The sequence below is a fragment of the Mastomys coucha genome, unplaced genomic scaffold (assembly GCF_008632895.1).
Source record: "Mastomys coucha isolate ucsf_1 unplaced genomic scaffold, UCSF_Mcou_1 pScaffold3, whole genome shotgun sequence".
NCBI lineage: Eukaryota > Metazoa > Chordata > Mammalia > Rodentia > Muridae > Mastomys > Mastomys coucha.
Window position 1 is genome coordinate 64,433,499 of NW_022196909.1, and position 19,990 is coordinate 64,453,488.

The 19,990-nt window shown below is 44.0% G+C and overlaps 1 protein-coding gene across 1 annotated transcript in view; it reads left to right on the forward strand.

The window, feature by feature from the left end:
• The window catches only part of Kif6 (kinesin family member 6), a 319,301-nt gene that overhangs the window by 69,362 nt on the left and 229,949 nt on the right, over positions 1-19,990 (forward strand). Inside the window, exon 6 of the mRNA XM_031347801.1 lies at positions 7,948-8,077. Coding sequence (XP_031203661.1) covers positions 7,948-8,077 — 130 coding nt within the window. The remainder of the gene's footprint in view (positions 1-7,947; positions 8,078-19,990) is intronic.

A 19,990-nucleotide genomic window follows, 5' to 3' on the forward strand; every position in this document is an offset into this window, starting at 1 on the left:
TTATCCTCTTTTCCGGTTTCCCTCCCTCCCAGAAACACCCTATCACATCCTCCCTCCCCCTTCTTCTATGAGTGTATTCCTCCTCCCATCCATCTACTCCCACCTCCCCACCCTCAATTCCTCTACACTGGGTCATCAAGCCTTCGTAGGACCAAGGACCTCTCCTCCCATTGATGCATGACAAGGCCATCCTCTGCTGCATATGCAGCTGCAGCCATGTGTACTCCTTTGTTGATGGCTTAGACCCTGGGAGCTCTTGGGGGCCTGGTTGGTTGATATTGTTGTTCTTCCTGTGGGGTTGCAAACCCCTTCAACTCCTTTGGTCCTTTCTCTAACTTCTCTATTGGGGACCCTGTGCTCAGTCCAATGGTTGGCTGTGAATATCTGCCTATGTATTTGTAAGGCTCTGGCAAGGGCCTCTCAGGAGGCAGCCATATCAGGCTCCTTTCAGCAAGTACTTCATGGCATCCACAATAGTGTCTGGGTTTGGTAACTGTATATGGGATGAATCCCAAGGTGGGACAGTCTCTGGGTGGCCTTTCCTTCAGTCTCTACTCCACACTTTATCTTCATATGTGCTGAGTATTTTGCTCTCCTTCTAAGAAGGACCAAAGTACCCACACTTTGGTCTTCCTTCTTGTTGAGCTTCATGTGGTCTGTGAATTGTGTCCTGGTTATTTGGAGCTTTTTGGGCTAGTATCCACTTATCAGTGAGTGCATACCATGTGTGTTCTTTTGCAATTGGGGTACTTCACTCAGGATGATATTTTCTGAATTTTTTAATGTAACTAGCCATATGCTTGTATCTAGATATGCACACAAATATACACATTATGTCTTCAGTCTATTCTATATTTTAGTAATTTTTATAAAAATAGAAGTTGCTTTTGAAAGCACCTCATGTCACATTGCTATAGTGGGACTGTAGTTAGAGTTTAAGTGTGTGTCCTGAGGCAAAAGAGGAGAAGTGTTGGTCTTAGCTGTACAGAAAATAGACACCTTCCTTTGGTTAATTTTAGTATTTCTAAATGGAAAGCATACCATTTAAGACAGTGATGATTTTCATGACTGCCACTGTAAAGACTCACTGGCTGGAGAGATGCCTCAGTGGTTAAGGATGCTTAATGCTCCATCAGAGGACCAGAATTCCAGTCAGGACACCCATGTTGGGTAGCTCACAAATGTCTGCAACTCCAGCTCCAAGGGAGGTCTGATGACCTCTTTATGACCCTTGTGGCCTCTTTGGGACACACACACACACACACACACACACACACACACACACCACATAGAAATTAATCTCAATACAACAACAAAACCACAAAAAGAACCAGTAGACTCCAGCATCCAGCATTGACATCTTGGCTAAAAGATACTGCACAGTTCTCTGATAGATAGTTGTGCTAACAACAACAACAACACCCACATATTCCTGAAGGGATTGGCAGCCTTTGGGCAGTGCTATTGTGCAGTGCACAAACTGCATGATTGAATGGAACCTTTGCAAGTTGACATTAACAAAGAAGAAGAAATCACACTGTAGCACTTGTCTATAACATGAAAATGAGGGTCCACATTCATGGCTGTAACTTCTGGGAAGTTCCTGTCAAACACATCAACAGTGCTGGAAGGCTGTGGAGACCGTGAGCGGGGACAGCTCTTTCATTGATGGCTTCCATTATTGAAAGCAAGAACTTGGCTATTGTTCTTCATATGCCTTCCAGTAAGTTACGATGAGCCTACAAATTCCTACCGAGTAGCCAAATGGAAATGATTCTGTTTATAGAGAAAATACAAAGCTTGTTGCTTCCCCATCATTAAGCAGGCTGGGTACACTTAGCAGAACTTTTCCACTTAGGTGTCCAACTCAGGACGCTCACTGACTTTTGCTTGAAATCTAAACATTTTAGAAACATTTTGTGGGGAAACTATTCACAGGCCCAATCCAAGGAATCAAATAAATAGTCTGGTGGGTTTCCATCCTGGAAGTAGAATGTTTATTTAAGAAACACTAATACAGACCTCTTGCAAGCCTGTAAAAATTGTAGTCAGAAGCAAGGGCGGGCAAAAGGCTGAGGAAATAATGATCGCAGTGTGAGAAGGAGCATGAAGGAGAGGGGCCGGGGAAGGAAGCAGCTTGGGAAAACTGTTTACCAATGATCTTCATTTTTCCCTAATCTTAAAATGCCTCTAGCAGTAGTAGAGCTAAGACCCTTCTCATTTCCCAGTTAGCCTCCAAGGCAGAGGGAGGAGTAGCTAGGCAGGGTTTCCAGAGCCTGAGATGGGGCTGGGCTAACAAGCAGGCAGGAAGAGCTCCAGAGAGACTGTGAGCAGGCCAGGCAGTAAACAATAGTCCAAAGCTGCATGTCCAAGGGAGGAGGCAGAAACCAGGAGAAACTCACTGAAGAGGAGAGGGAGGAAGAAAGAAAGAGCGAGAGAGAGAGAGAGAGAGAAAGAGAGAGAGAGAGAAAGAGAGGGGGAGGGAGGGAGGGAGAGAGAACGAGAGGGAGGGAGGGAAGGAGAGAGAGAGAGAGAGAGAGAGAGAGAGAGAGAGAGAGAGAGAGAGAGAGAGAGAGAGAGAGAGAGAGAGAGAGAGAGAGAGAGAGAGAGAGAGAGAGAGAGAGAGAGAGAAAGAGAGAGAAGCAGGCTCAAAGATTGCACAGGAAGTTGGGCAGGGTGAGGCACACCTTTAATCCCTGAACTCTGGAGGCATGCACAGATCAATCTCTGTTCGAGGCCAGCCTGGTCAACACAGCAAATTTCAGGTGAGCAAGAGCAAGGCCTGCATAGTGAGATTGTCTCAGTAAAAACAGACAAATAAATAGGATAGTATCAGGGTGCAATGGAGCCTCTTCTGAGGTGCCCATGGATGAGTGCGTAGCAGACGATGAGAGATCCATCGGCTTCGACATCATGCAGCATCCGTGTCCGCCTTTCAAAACCTCCATAGACAAGCAGTCAGAAGATACGATAAATGCACCATCAAAACCAACAATTCTGAGAAATAAAGACAGCAAAGTTACAACACCACTGAAACCACCATGAAGGAAAACCCAGGGACATGCAAATTGATGTTGACCAAAGCAGTAAAGCCAGGCAAGCACCCAGCACTAATGTAGGCATTTGATTGGTCCAGAGTAGCCACATCAGAGATGACAGCCTGTGAAGAGTCTACAAGTCATTCCCATGGTGCCAACAAAGAACTAACACTTCCCTCCTCATTCCTGGCACTGTCGCTGCTCTACCCAGGCACAGCCCTAAATCAGTGACTGCCTTAGCCTGCCTTGCCAGTGAGCCTTCGCGTGCCCCATAGTGACTGACTGCCTTAGCCTGCCTTGCCTGTGAGCCTCCGCGTGTCCCACAGTAACTGCCTTAGCCTGCCTTGCCAGTGAGCCTCAGCGTGCCCCACAGTGACTGCCTTAGCCTGCCTTGCCAGTGAGCCTCAGCGTGCCCCACAGTGACTGACTGCCTTTGCTTGCCTTGCCAGTGAGCCTCCGCATGCCCCACAGTGACTAACTGCCTTAGCCTGCCTTGCCAGTGAGCCTCAGCGTGCCCCACAGTGACTGCCTTAGCCAGCCTTGCCAGTGAGCCTCCGCGTGCCCAGAGTATACACTGTGTTTTCTATTTACCTGGCACAATGGCAGAAAACACAGGCATGGTGTGACTTCCTCTTAAAACTTTTTTCTTTTTAATTTAGTGATGAAATAAGCCCTGTGGGTGCTTTGCTATGTGCCCAGTCCCCCAATGAGTCATAGTTATTGCTGTGGTCAACATTATGTGACTTAGTTTACCCACAGGCTATGTGCCCGGTAGAACCCTCCTATGGAAGAATGCCATAGGAAGGTTCTACCGGTCACTGGTGGCCAAGGTCTGGGTCTGGCATTTCAGGTTCTTGACCCTTTACCCAAAGAATTGAAAATTAGGGCTCACTCAGATTTGCATTAGATGCGAGGGGACTTTGTTCTTAGCAAAACAATACTCACAGAGGGACACTGCCCAGATCGACAGCAGACCACGTGAATGAAGAGACACAAGGACACTCTTTATTGCTTGGGGCTTCCCTTACTGAAGTTCAAGATAAGCAAGAGCTGGTTACTAGGTGTGTAGACAAGGTGGGTCTCTATTTTGATTGACATATTAGGCTACATAATCATTTTTCTCTATTGCACAATTTTTTCCCATAAATGCATTGGATTTTAATCTTATGCACAGCCTATTATGCAGATACATATGTAAATCAAAGATTCTTCCCAAAAAAGTGAGTGGAGGACAGTTTCACCTTTCTTTTATCCACACCCAAAACTAGTCAAGCAAGATCGGTCCATCTGTTCTTCATACCCAAATACACTTGAATCGACATTGTCTAAATGTGATAATTCCCAGGGGAAACTTTTACACTGTTCAGAGATGAGAGTACATGTGGCTGGGTTGCAGGTGGGATGTCAGGGGATTCTGAGGTTGCTAAGTGCATCATTTGGGGAGAGGTTTATATGTACAGTATGTGCAGGGGAAGGAAGGAGCCTCTCAGTGCATTATTCCAAGAAGGTGGTGTGCATAACCTAAAATTTAATGGGGGTCCCAAGGCAAAGGATCTTATGGTTGCCTGCCTCAGATGGTTGGTTGGACATTTAGCAGTTCAATTGCCTTGCCCATGCCTAGATTGGTGTGGCTTCTCCCTGTCCCCAGACATAGTCAGAAATCAGCAACTTTCCCACTGGGGCACGAGATGGAACTGGCTGGGAAGTAAAGAACAAGAGGCCAGAATTACCTGCTGTAGGCACAAGCCTCAAGGGACTAGGATCAGGGGTTCTCAGCACTGGTCTCATGCCAGTCATCAAGAGCTTTGACAAACGCTGACATGCAGATGGCAACAGGACCAATCAGGGAAAACTGAAGCTCAGTGGGTATGGCCTCTGCTCCTCATGGCTATGCAAAGGAGTTTCAGGCTAGGGTTAGAGTTAAAACTAGGGTTAGGCCGGGCGGTGGTGGCACATGCCTATAATCCCAGCACTTGGGAGGCAGAGGCAGGCGGATTTCTGAGTTCGAGGCCAGCCTGGTCTACAGAGTGAGTTCCAGGATAGCCAGGGCTACACAGAGGAACCCTGTTTCGAAAAACCAAAAAAAAAAAAAAAAAAAAAAAAAATGACTAGTGTTAGGGCTAGACTTTGGATTCAGCTCAGGGCTTTAGTGAGTACTAGGGCTTAGGCCAGGGTTGCGGTTTGGGGCTAGGATCAGGGTTAGTGCCCTGGTTCTACAGGACTATTGTGAGGGCAGCTGTACGAGTAAGGGCAAAGGGTAGGGCCAAGGCTGGAGTGAAGGTGAGTTTTCATTGCCTCTCCCTTCTCCCTTCTGCTGGGGTCTTGCAGGGAAGGAGTGGTATTCAGGCCTCCGTGTTCATCCTCCGTTCATTTTAGGTTAGTGCTGTAAGATGGAGGATTCTTCGTCCTTTATGCTAAGTGCCTGACTTCTTTTCCCTTTCACTTCTAACATTCTACCATCTCAGTGCTTATTTTCTGACTTCGCCTTCGAATACTACTCATGTCTCGCACCTCCATTGGTGAACCTGGATGTCAGAGAGAATCCCATCTTCTGTGTCCCTGGAAGATGAATTTACTCAAAGCATTTTGAGCTGGTCAGAGGCAAAATCTGAGGCATAAAGGGATCTTCTCAAAATAGAACACAGCTCATCCATGTCAGTTAAGAGAGCCTTCGGGCTTCCTGGGCATTTTCAATACGCTCACTTCTGAGTCTTATTAAAAATAAAGAAAGTATGCTTGTTTTCACGAGGGGAAGGGAGATGTTCTGCCTTTGTGGGTATTGTTGAAGGCTCCACAATGGAGTCATCTGCAGGAAAGAAACACACCTCCAGGGACACATTGCCTGCAGATGTGCCGGGCAACTTACATTTCCTTACTGCGGTTAGTATTTTAAGTACCCACAAATTACATATGAAAAGGCCAGAAACTTCCTTGAAAAATGGAAAAAAAATTTAATTATGGTATTTGAAATATCTTCATTTAAAAGGTAACCATATCCTAAATAGCTTTTTCTTTATTCACATATTTTATTTTTAAAAATAACTCTTCTTTATTCTTGAGAATTCCATACATCTATAGAATGTAAAGTACATCCCAGATTTCCTTCCGCCAACTCACCCATCTTTTCCTTAGTGTGTCACCCTCCAAACTTCATGTATTCTTTTTAAATAACTCACTAAATCTAATTAGTGTCGTGTATGTGCTCTTGGTTTTGAAGATGCTTGCAGGAAGTAGAGAAGCCAGTCTCAAACTGACCAAGAAACTTCCTTCCTGTTGACTAGCTTCCACGATGTCTAAAAATACTAAGCAGGCTGTTATGGTAGGAAAGTCTTCAGTGACTTTCTCAGGGCTGGACCCTACATGATGCAATGCCAACCTTCCAGAGAAGTTGTGCCCACTGGCACAGTAGTGGCATGGTGGTTATAGGGGTAACCAACCACTTTCTTATTGGATTGAGGCTATTTCTCAGGAGGGAAATTCCTGCCTGGTACTATAATTTTGAGGCCATCATCTCTAGTAGAACCTGCTATTGTTAATTGGCAAACAGACCATTCTGTGGAGCCGCCTTCTGACTACTTATGTTGATACAGACCTGGGCTGCTCTCAGCTTTGGTCACAGATAGTATTTTTTTTGAAGTGTGCAGCAGTCAATGCAAAGATGTATAATTGGTCAGTGTGCTGAGAATGAGATTTCAGTGCTCAGTTCTATGTGGGGTGTCTTTGTCAACCCTTACCCCCAATAAATAAGGTTCTATGCTGAGGAGATGGTGCGTCCATTTGCTCTTCCTTTAAAGATGAAGCATCCTGGATACCAACCTTTGCCCAACACCACCATTTGAAAGTTTGAAGCAAGTGAAACACCCCCAGAAATGGTCTTTGGCAAAACTCATGAATGATACACATTCCCTTGGAAAGGAACTCTAGCTACCCCAAGGCTGTGGAATGTAGGTCTTTGGAGCAGGATTGGAGGAAGTTTTCCAAATCTTGTTCACTGCAGGATGTGTGAAAAAGAACCAGAAGAGAATTCTAGCCAGCCATCTCTGGATGCAGGTTTGGCTCTGGGACAGCCCTAAGGTTATTGTAGTGGTAGATGTAATATCACAAAGGCTCTGGTAGAAGATGCAACAGAAGGAAAGGTTTGTCCTAAAAGGACTAGGACCAAGAATTGGCTTTCATGGACAAGATCAGTCTTTTTTTGTTTTGGTTTTGGTTTTGGTTTTTGGGTTTTGGTTTTTCGAGACAGGGTTTCTCTGTATAGACCCAGCTGTCCTGAACTCACTCTGTAGACCAGGCTGGCCTCGAACTCAGAAATCCGCCTGCCTCTGCCTCCCAAGTGCTGGGATTAAAGGCGTGGGCCACCACCGCCCGGCACAAGATAAGTCTTTATCATCAACTCCTTGACCGTTTTCCCACTATGATGAGAAACCAGGAGAATCTCTCGAAGAGGGATGGTAGCTATCCTGGTTTTCATCATGTGCAAGCTGATAGAGTCATGTTACGCACATCAGACATGATGAGACACTGTATGCAAAGATGAGTGTTTTACCCTTTTAAGAAAATGAATTAAGACAATAAATGGTGTCACTTCATTCCTGATACAGAGGTAGAGACTCAACAGCTTGTTTTTTTCTCAACTCAGAACATGTGTTTTAAGAAGAGTTAATGACCTAAAGAGTGCACTTATGCACAGCTTCTCAACTGGGGAGTTGAGATCTTTTTTTCCCAGCTTTAGTGATGTTTGACAGTACTGCCTATGGGCTGTCAAAGTTGGGTGCAGTTCCAGGGGTGTCTGGTGTCTCCTCGGTTTTGTTCAGCACATGCTACAAGATGGTTTCTAAACGTGCTTGTTGTTACACTTCTAATTTTTCTCAACAGTACTTTCTTCTCTTACTCCCCCTGCCACCCCTAGGAAAGTGACAATATTGGAGGACCCTGACCAGAACATACACCTGAAAAACCTGTCTCTTCATCAGGCAACAACTGAGGAGGAAGCTTTGAACCTGCTCTTCTTGGGGGACACCAACAGGATGATCGCTGAGGTAACAGGCATCTCTCAAGCACCTTTGTCCAAGAACATGCGACATGATAGAATTTGGAGGCCACAGAGACCTTCACAATGATATTGTCTGAATTTCAGGTTGCAGCGTAGGAAACCTAGATCCAGAGAAATGAGCGCTTCCCTGGGCTACCTACTGTGGTTAGCTTTCATTTTCAACTTGACACCACTTAGACTAACTTGGGAAGAGAGTTCCAGTGAGGGACTGCCCATTGCCCTGCCAGTAGGGGAAACTCCCACCCACTGTGGGTGGCACCATTTTCTAGGCTGATCACAAGCAAGCAGGAACGTTTGTGCATTTGTTTTTCCTTGTTCTTTCTTGACTATGGGGTATGACATGACCAGCTGTCTCAAGCTCCTGCCACAGAGACTTCCCCAAAGTGATCGACTATGAGCTGTTATTGAGAGCCACAACAAACCAGTCTTGCCACCTTCTTGCTTTCTGTGAGGATCCCACCCCTAGCCGACCCCCACGTTTGAAGTGTCAATTCTTTATTTTGGTATAAAGATCGGGAGCTGGAGAGTACATTACATTTAAAGATTCCTTGTTTCCCTTTCACAGTGTGGAGCTACCCTCCTCCACACAACAAAAGCAATCTGCTCAAGGTCACGTTCCTTAAACAAGGACACGTAGACCTTGTTGCTCCCAGCCCACTGCTTTCTGTTTTGCCACACTGACTTTTCACTTTCTGCTTTTTGATTCAATACAGATTGTTTTGCATCTAATCAGTGGCAACCTATAAAACATCTTAATTATAAGATGCTTCCATTTTGAAATTGAAAAGTATAAGGCACAGTTCATTCTTCCTACCCTCAGATTGCCAGTCTAGTGGCATGTGTTTATGTCACTGTGTATTTTCATTTTGTTGGTGAGTTAATATTTGTAAAACACTCAGAAAATACCATGGAACACAGGAAGTTATATGTCCTATGTTCCAGGGCCACATTTAGGACACACTTACACTAAAAAAAGCATCCTTTGCTTACCTGACCTTCAGATGTAACTAGTTTCCTTCATTTTGTCTTGAGGCCCCTTAGGTACCAGTTAGGATTGACTCAGACCTTAATCAGTTTCTGAGCAGGGTTGGAGGGTCATGTGGCTCCATCCAGTCACTGAACTGAAAGAAACAGATGTAGTGTTAATAGTGACAATGGTAGTGGTGGAGATGATGGTAGCGGTGGAACTGGAGTGGGAGGACAGGTCTCTTATGTACAGTTTCAATTATCATTGTGACTTTGTTTCTAATTTTTATAAAAGAATTTATGTGTATGGTTCTTTTCCCTGCAAGTATGTCTATGCACCATTTGGATTCGTGATGCCTAGGAAAATCAAATCCCCTGGAACTGGTGGTTGTGAGCTGCCCTGTGGTGTGGGTGCTAGAAATCAAACCTGCCCCACTGGAAGAGCAGCCTGTGCTGTTAACTACAGAGCCATCTCTCCAGCCCTGAGACTTTAAGTCCTGCCTTCAGACTGCCATATTTCATATTGTTGCTGATAACAGGTGGGGAGATAGGTGCTCTTTTCTTCTGGGTGTCCATCTGGAATGCCCTCTCTTTAGCCATGAGAGTGGTAAACATCTGGGATGCCCCCTCTTTAGCCATGAGAGTGGTAAACATCTGGGATGCCCCTTCTTTAGCCATGAAAGTGATAAACATAGGCCCAGACCCTGAAAACATGCCGCCTCCATCTTATTGTGTGGGCTTTTATTTTGTTTTTTTTTCTTACTAATTTTCATATGTATGTATGTGTGGTATACATACATGTATGTATATGCATTTACATGTGTGTTGGCCTGAATGTGTGTATATGCAGTTGGAGGCCAGAGGCTGGTATTAGGTGTCTTCCTCAATCACTCCCCACCTTATACAGTGAGGCAGGATCTCTCACCCAAACCTAGAGCTGGTTTGGGTAGCAATCCCTAGCTCCACCTTCTGAAGGTTCAGATGACAGGCCGTCCACACCCCTTTAGTTTTTAACCTCTTACTGTTTTTAAGAATTGCAGGTTAAGGGCTGAAGGCAGATTGAGTATTGGGCATCTGAACCCCGCTCCTCACACTTCTTTACCCATTGTCTTAGTATTGCAATGGCAAAGCACCAAGGCAACTAATAAAAGAAAGCATTCATTTGGGGCTTTTGATTTCAGAGGGTGGAGTCCATGACCATCACAGGGGGGAGCATGGCAGTTAGCTGAGTGCTCACATCTTGAGACAACAGTCATGATGCAGAGACAAAAAGATTCAAAAAGGAATGATGTGGGCTTTTGGGGGACCCAGTCTGCTGTGATAGCCTCCAAATCCTTCCCAAACAGTTCCACTAATGGTGACTAAGATTCAAACATATGCGCCATTTTTATTCAAAGCACCACACCCACTGAGTCATTGTTACAGCCATTTATCCACTGACTGACTAGTTTTAGGTACACTGACCACCTTGCATAGCCTGTGTTTATATATGCCATATAAGGATTTTGGACTTGATTCTTTCACTGGATGAGAGTCTGCATAGGCTTTCTGTTTCCTGTTTGTATTTAGAGCTTCAATGATTTGCCCATGAGGTCATCTGGGACACTCTTACTCTTTTCAAGAATTGAAGGTTAAAGAGTAAAGGCAGATTAAGAATGGGTGCAGGTTTAACAACAGCAAGCCAGGAGATTCAGCATGCAGATGAGCCTATGTGAAAGCACAAGAGGTCAGTGCAGCCTCAGTGCTGACCTTCCTCAAGGGTGACCCATGCCTAGATAAGGAGGTGCCCTGCCTTGGCTCTTGACATTGTTCGGTCTTCTGTGAGTTTTGCAAAGGTTCTCACTCTCTCTCACTATAGCCTCCAAGAGTGTAGAAGTTTGGCCATTTGTTACTTCTGACTTATGTGTGAGGTTTAGCTCACTGTGGGGCTGAAGAAGTAGATCAGTAGATAAAGCACTTGCCATGCAAGTGTGAGGACTGGGATTTCTTCCCAAAACCTGATGGAGAAGCCAGGCAGGAATGAAGGCCGCCTGTGATCCCAGCACTACAGAGTGGGGAGACGGGATCCCCAGAACAAGCTGTCTAGCTTCCATAGCTGGAATTAGAGAACTGAGGAGCAGTGCTTAGTGAGGAATGCTGCAGTAAATGAAGTGGAGAGTGGTTGAGGAGAGCACTTGACATTGGCTTTGGGTCTCCACACATACCCTTATGAACACTGGTGCGAAATCTCTGCATAAAATACTCGCAACTGAAAATGTCATCCGCCATGATCAAGTATGCTTCACTGCAAAAATGCAGGGGTGGTTCAACATGTGGAAATTCATCAACATAGTCCACCATAGAAATAAACTGAAAGAAACACACACGCACACATACACACACACACACACACACACACACACACACACACACACACACACCCCTGTACAAACCCAGAACTAACAGAGGTATCCCCATCCCTGATCTCAAGCTATACTACAAAACAATAGTACCAAAACCCGCATGGGATTGGTATAAGAACAGGCTGATCAGTAGAGCAGAATGGAAGACCCAGAAGTGAGTCCACTAATCTGTGGACAGTTTTTTAGTTGACTCCCTTTAAGGCGTTTGTGAAATGTATCTGCCATGTTCTCCATCTCACAAACACCAAGTCTTTCCTGTCGCCCACTGGGGATTTATCTACTAGTAACCTCACAGTGGCCTTAAAACCAAAGCAGCCAGTCCTAGTGTGTCCCTGGGCAAGATTCCCAAGTGTGTCCATTTCTTCCATGTTTACTTCTTAATGTTTTCTTTGATAAAATCAGTAGTCACAGCCTTGCCATTCAATAGACTTAGCATTGTAGTAGACACTTTATACACATCTTTAATAATATTTATTATTCATTCACTCACTCATTCACTCATTCATTCATTTATGCTTATGTGTTTGTATATATGTGTGCACATGCCAAAACACACATGTGAAGGCCAGAAGACATCACGTGGGTTCTGGGAATCAAACTCTTGCCACCAGTGTTAGCAATTGCTATCACCTACCTGTGCAGTATTTCCAGCTCTTACTTTATTGGGGGAACAGGTTGAACAGGTTCTGTGTCCTGCTGAAGCTCAGAAAGCTTAGTAAGTCAATGCTGGGCTCCCCTCCCTCAACCTCTCGCGTGCACCCTGGCCAACCCTACCCCATCCCTCTGTGCCCTGGCCAACCCTACCCCATCCCTCTGATTCAGAAGCCCACGTCCCTTCACAGCACGGTCATCACATTGACATGTGTCAGCTATTTCAAGCATGGATGTACTTCTGAATTATCTCAGAAGTATTCCAAGTATTTAGCACTTCCGTTTATCTCTTGAATTCAGTGAAAGCAACCACTCATACATAAAACTATAAATGCAGACTGCTAGCTCCTGAAAATTCCTTATTATTCAGCCTTCCAACATGCTTGTCTTGGATCACGAGCTAGCTGTCAAAATGTAATTTGTCAGCATAGAATGAGCTTTCCATGATAAAAAGAACAACTAATCATTTCTGAGAGAGAGAGAGAGAGAGAGAGAGAGAGAGAGAGAGAGAGAGAGAGAGGTTCCCAGTTTCCCTTTGCATAGGCATCTCTAGAGGTTGTCATGGAAACCAGAAAACATTGGCAAAACAAAGTCCAGATATGTAGGACACAAGGTGGAGTATGCTTTTCTTTGGTATCCAGCCCTTTACAGAAAAGTTGTTAAAACCAGTTCTTTACTCAAAAGCCTTAAGTTCTGCAATCCTACCACTATTTTGAATAATACTTGATTATGTCCTGCAGGTCATTTTTTTCCAAGTGAGTGTGAATGCTGTATGTACTGAACCGTGAGTTACCACACCCCAGGCCCACTCATAGCTGGTGTGACTTGATATATCCTGACTCCCCCAGTTGAGCTGTTCCCATCAACTAGTCCAGTGTGTCTGGAGAAGGCATGCTGCACGTTCTTGTCAGACCACCTTGCTCCCTGCTAAGTCTATTGGCATGTTGCTTGACCGGCCCCACCCCTGTTCTCCAGCACCCTCTACCCACACATGGTAGAGGTCACCCTGGACCACAGCTTCCCACAGCACTTGCCAGCTGCAGTCTGAAGTTTAGTGTATTTGAAATAACTTCACTGAGGGGGCAGGAGTTTGCACCTGGCTGCTAAAAAGAGTCAGAGGAGTTTCGTGAGCAGGCCTATGCTGCCTCTGCCCATCACACCCCAGCATTCCCAAGCTCTGCCAGTTGGTGTGAAAATAAGAAAAGCCTGTTGCAATTTGCTTTTTCAATGTTTTATAATTTTTTAAATTCTTTTTTATTTGCACAGAACATTTTTATTTACTTTGTACATATGTGTGTGGGTGTGGTATGTTGTCTGTGGAAGTCAGAGGACAGCTGACAGAGACATTTCTCTCCTTCCATTGTGTGGGTCCTGGGGACTCAGCTCTCCTCCTTGGGCTTGGTGGCAAGCTCCTTTTCTCTTTCAGCCATCTCATCCCCTAAGTTCCGAGCATCCTTCATCCTGGCACTTTCCTGTTTTTCTCTTGGGGTGATCTGGATATGTCTGGCTGGCATGCTGACTCCATATCTTGTTTACAGAGCCCATATCCATGGAAACTAGAAACACAGCCTGCTCTATAGTAGTCACTCATTTTAAAAAAATGAACAAGTAAGATAGCTCAGTGGATAAGAGCACTGCCTGCTATTCCAGAGGTCCTGAGTTCAGTTCCCAGCACCCACATGGTGGCTCATGACCATCTATGACAATCTCTTCTGTACATGCAGACAGAGCACTCATACTTTAAAAATATATACACATGACATGGTTCTTAGCTGTGCATGCTACCACATGCCTTTATTGCCAGCACTTGGGAGGCAGAGGCAAGTGGATCGTTGTGAGTTTGAGACCAGCACGGTCTACAAAGCGAGTTCCAGGAAAGTGAGGGTGGTTATACAGAGAGATTTTGTCTCGGAAAACAAACACAAAAACAAAAATCAAACAAAAAGTTATTGAAGGAATCAGTACTGATGAAATAACTTTTTTGTTTGTGTCATATATTGAGCAAACATTCTCATTTTATATATTTCTTTAAGTTTTTTTTGTTCTTGTCATGTCAAATCAATCTTTGTTTCATGTGTTTTTTATATTGTACCTTATTCTCAGATGAATATTGCTATAACTAGGCAGTATTTTATTGTTTTGTATTGTTGTTCTTTGGGGCTGGAAGGACAGCTCAATAATTAAGAGCACTCGCTGAACTTTAAGAAGATCCCAGTTCAGATTTCAGTATTCGTGTCAGTCACCTCACAACTGCCTTGAACTCTAGTTACAGGAGACCGATTTCAAGTATTCATGTCAGTCACCTCACAGCTGCCTTGAACTCTAGTTGCAGGAGACCGAGTACCTTCTTTTGGGCTCCAAAGATATCTGTATTCATATGTATAAGCCAGCTTACACACACACACACACACACACACACACACACGCACACACACGCACACACACACAGAGAGACAGAGACAGAGACAGAGACAGACAGATGGACAGATGGACAGGCAGAATTTTTAAAAATAAATGTTTAGTTTTTTTTTTTCTTTTTTTTTGAGACAGGGTTTCTCTGTGTAGCCCTGACTGTCCTGGAACTCTGGAACTCACTCTGTAGATCAGGCTGGCTCAAACTCAAATCCGCCTGCCTCTGCCTCCCAAGTGCTGGGATTGAAGGTGTGCTCCACCACCGCCTGTCAATAAATGTTTTAAAATAAATAAATTTGATCCCCAGTCAACTGGTTGTCTCTATTTAGGCCTAGGGCATGAACAGGGCTGGCCACCAGGAACTTAGAACAGTTCTTTTTATTTATTATAAATTTATAGGTTATAATTACACTTAATTTGCGTAGTGCCTCATGGGTACAGTGTAGAATAATCAGAGCGATGAACTCAACCCAAATACCATATCTGTCACTTGTAGCCCTTTGTGTGGGATGTGTGCTCAGCTTGCTGTCAGGGACAGTAGCTGATGCTCTAACATCAGGGGGTGGAAAGCGTCACCCTCAGGTGATGTCACCACTGTTTTCTGAATATGGGTCTCTGATGAGCTATGAGCATTGGTCACTCATGAATGCACTCACTGTCAACCTCCACGGCATCCACCTCCCTGTGTCTTCTGCCCTCCTTCACAGCATGCAGTTCCCCAGAGCTTGTCCTCAGAGAAAGCCTTTTGGGACTTACAGCCCATCCGCATGCTTCTGACCTCACAAGGAAGCACCTTCTCTTGCAGAGAAGCTTAATGCTTTGGGGGTTGAGTGTAAATGAGCTGTGTCAGAAGCAGCCATGCCTGTTGGTGAACATACAACAGCATACACATTTCCACACTATTTTAAATCTGTGAGCTCCAGACATTCTGGAAGAGAAGGCTGCTTTCCAAATGTCTAGCCTACCAGTGAAGTTTATGGGGTTGTATAAATTATTTTCCCATGAGTTACTGAAAGTCCTTATATCTAACTCTTTGCTTGAAATAAAATCCCAGGTTTATGTGAGTGTGTTTGTGTGTGCCGTTGTGCTTGGAGGCTCCTGGGCCTCTAGAGTGAGCTGTGTGACCCAGGGAAGTACAGAGATAGTTGGAAGAGTGTCTCGGAGTTGGTTGAGGTGTGTTTAGGCAAAAGTTTTGGGAGAGACGGCCCCGGACCTGCCATCCAGCAGTAAAAGGGGAATGCAGGAAGAGCAGGCTGGCTTTACTGTGTGGCTGTGCTCATTAACGCCTTGCTGAAGCCCAGTTCTCTTGGGTGGCATGTGAGTCAAACAGGAGTATTTTAATTACAACGGGGCCATTAGCAGGTCAGTAACACGGCCTCCCAAGACTGTGTGAAAGGAGCTCTAGCTGTATAGAAGGAGAAAATTCCCTCAAGATTTGAGATCCTAGTCATTGCAAGATACACAGCAGGAAGATGTATTCCAGCCTGATCAGGTTACAGCCAGATTCAGCCAGAAGATCATCCTCTGACTCTTGGTTCTCAATCTGCAGCTGGAAGTCTTAGCAATTCTACTATTCTCTAATCTGTTACTACACACACACACACACACACACACACACACACACACACACACACACTTACTAGAAGCCAAAGACAACTTTGATTTGAGTGCTTATTATATAGCAGACATTTCCTTCCTAGATTTTATATATGACTAGTATTAGAAATATACAGTGCAATTAGATAGTGTTTTTAAAATATTTATCATATTTTTTAAATTATGTGTATGTGTGTATGAGTCTGTATATACTTGTGTACATGTGAGTCCAGGTACCCATGGAGACCAGCAGGAGGTGTCAGCTCCCCTGAAACTGGAGTGAGCTGCCCCATGTGGACACTTGGAGACAAACACTGGTTCTCTGCAAGAGCTGCAAGTCCTTGCAATTGCTGTGCCGTCTCTCCAGACCTTGAGTACTGATAGCATGATTTGACTGATAGTGTAATCTGAGTTCTGCTTTCATTGACCCTAGCCTAGTGGTATCACATGAGCTCTACACTGAGATCTACAGTCTCCATTAAATAAGCCAAGTGGTATGGTGGAGGCATTCTCAGAATGCTAATACGGACACACTAATCATGATAGGGACATGGTCTTCTAGATATAAAAACTGAGTCCCAGAGTTTGCGCTAATCTTTAAAATTCTCATTTCTATTTAAAGCTAGCAGAAGGCAGTCATTTTTACCCTCTTCCCTGTTATTGAAATTTGTTCACAACAGTAACAGAAAAGGGAAAAGAGAAAGGGGAAAAGCCATTTTCTGCAAACCAAGGAAAGAGCTATAACCTCAAGCTATGAGAGATCCTGCCAAATCCCATGAAGCTTGAATTATGGTAAGCGAGGGTGCTAAGCGCCAACACATGTATCTTTCGACCTCAGGCAGGATAGAGTTTCTCCTAAAGAAAGGGCCACAATTCTCAAACACAGATCCGATGATCCTCTGGTTAGGCTGATGAGGTCTGAGCAGAGGAGAGTCTAGGCTTGTAATATAGATATTCACACTGGATCATGGAAGGTGGGGCCAAAGAGAAACCTTAAATGCAGGCCATCTTAAGGTCAGTGGCCTAAGTCAAGCCAAATGCTAGCCTTTGGTGAGCAGGGTTCAGAAAGACAGTGATTTAAGGGCTTCATGTGAGCCGTTCCAGACCCATTACTGCAGACCATTGGCAAAGTTAATGCAAGGAAGATCAAGGCTGTAACAGTCCAGTGTGGATTAATGTGTCTAACATAAGATCCTAGTGTGAATAGTTCCTTCTTAACCCATAAATAATCAGAACGGAAACAGGCCAAGACCACGCATGTGCTGTGAATCAGGTTGTTGCCTTTGTTGAAAAGCTAATTCGTGAAGGAGCTCAGTGTGTGCTTATCATCTCAAACACATCCCCTACATTCAATATTTATTTATTTTTTTAAATAGCATAAATCTAACAAGGAGTTGAAATAAAATAATTGCAAGACCTAGCCAGGAAAACTTGAACTCAGGGAATAAGTGAAAGAAGGTAACATTAAGCAGGTAACTGCACCATTGAGAAGAAAAAAGGCTCCTCAGCCAGTCCCACAACACCCAGAGGAAGCTCCACTCCCAGGCGCTCTGACACAGCCAGGATCAGAGGTGAGCAGGAACCAACACTGTCCCAACACTGGCAGTAACTGAGACCAGCGGGACTAGGCACACAGGAACTCTGCCAGCCCAGTAGTTTTGGTTCCTTCTGGTCTCTCTGGGCTGGTGTCCTGAGTGGACCTTAGGCGCAAGCTCCGCAGCCAGTCCCACAACACACAGAGCAAGCCCCACTCCCAGGTGCTCTAACAAGTCCAGGGTCACAGGATCCTAGAATCACAGGGTCACAGAGACAGCTTGACTCTGAGGGGTTCTAACACAAGCAGGATAACAGGAAGAACAGGCTCCAGTCAGATTAAGCAAGGGCAGGTAGCACTAGAGTTAACCAGATGGGGTAGGGGCAAGCATAAGAAAATAAACAACACAAACCAAGGTCACTTGGCATCATCAGAGCCCAATTCTCCCACCATAGCAAGTCCTGGACACACCATTACACTGGAAAAACAAGATTCAGATATAAAGTCACTCTCATGGTGATGATACAGGACTTTAAGAAAGACATAAATAGCACCCTCAAAGAACACAAGTAAACAGCTAGAAGCCCTTCAAGAGGAAACACAGAAATCCCTTAAAGAACTACAGGAAAACACAATTAAATAGGTGAAGGAAATGAGAAAAACCATCCAGAATCTAAAAATGGAAATAGAAACAATAAAGAAATCAGAAAGAGAGACAACCCTGGCAATACAAAACCTAGGAAACAAATCAGGAGTCATAGATGCAAACATCACAAACAGAATACAAGAGATAGAAGAGAGAATCTCAGGGGCAGAAGACATTGACACAACAGTCAAAGAAATTGCAAAAAGCAAAAAGCTCCTAACCCAAAACGTTCAGGAAATCCAGGATGCAATGAGAAGACCAAACCTAAGGATAATAGGTATAGAAGAAAGTGAAGATTCCCAATGTAATGGGCCAGTAAATATCTTCAAAAAAATTATAGAAGAAAACTTCCCTAACCTAAAGAAAGAGATGCCCATGAACATACAAGAAGCCTATAGACCTCCAAATAGACTGGACCAGAAAAGAATTCCTCCCATCACATAATAATCAAAACACCAAATGCACTAAACAAAGAAAGAATTTTAAAAGCAGTAGGGAAAAAAGTCAAGTAACAAATAAAGGCAGCCCTATCAGAATTACACCAGACTTCTCACCAGAGACTATGAAAGCTACAAGTTCCTGGGCAGATGTCATACAGACCCTATAAGAACACAAATGCCAGCCTAGGCTACTATACCCAGCAAAACTCTCAATTACCATAGATGGAGAAAGCAAGATATTCCATAACAAAACACAATTTACATAATATCTTTCCACAAATCCAGCCCTACAAAGGATAATAGATGGAAAACATCAACATAAGGAGTCAAACTACACCCTAGAAGAAGCAAGAAAGTAATCTTTCAACAAATCCACACAAACCTATTTCCACCTCTTACAACAAAAACAACAGGAAGTTGCAATTACTTTTTCTTAATATCTTAATATGAACATTAATATTACCAACATATCCTAATCGACTGAAATCCAATAATATGAGGAATTAGAAATTTGTTGATTGTCATCCAATGGTCTCTCTAATTTGGTAATTGGAGAAATAGGTCCAATACTGTACAATCTATATACACTTTCAGCTTGTTTGTGACAGTGTCTTGCTGTGTACAACATAAGGAGTTTGAAATCTTGCTTCTCCTATGTCAGCCTCTCTATTAGTAGTATTGTTTATTTCATGTTTTTACACTATACTATGGTTTTCAGAACAGTTTATATATTTCAAAAGTATTTATATACCCAAAAGACACATAGACGATTAACTAGGGAGGTGGCTTGTAAGAGAACAACAAAGTGAGAATGAATGCTTTGCTTGACATTTGTGACTATTGTATCAAGTTTGAAGAAGAGGACTTTATAAGTTACTCTTTCTCTGAGATGAATGCTTTTCCAAATTATCACAGCTAATAAATCAAATTCTTACCCTCACCTAATGTCTGTGCCACCCTCCAAGCAGAACCATTGTTCATTGAACAGTTGGCGAATGACTTTATGGATAGACCATCTTAATACCTACACCATTTCTTAAATGAGTGTAACCTGTTCTCTGTGGGCTGAGAATGAAGTCACTCACTCAAGTCTAATAGACCATAGCAGGAAGTCTGTATCCAAAAATTGTACCTACAATTCATATCTTGGTGCAGCAGAACTGTCAACTCTCAGCTTAGCTACAATGGAGGGAAAATCCTTTGGTGATGTGAGGGTCATTGAAGTACAGCCTTATTACAATGAAACCCAATG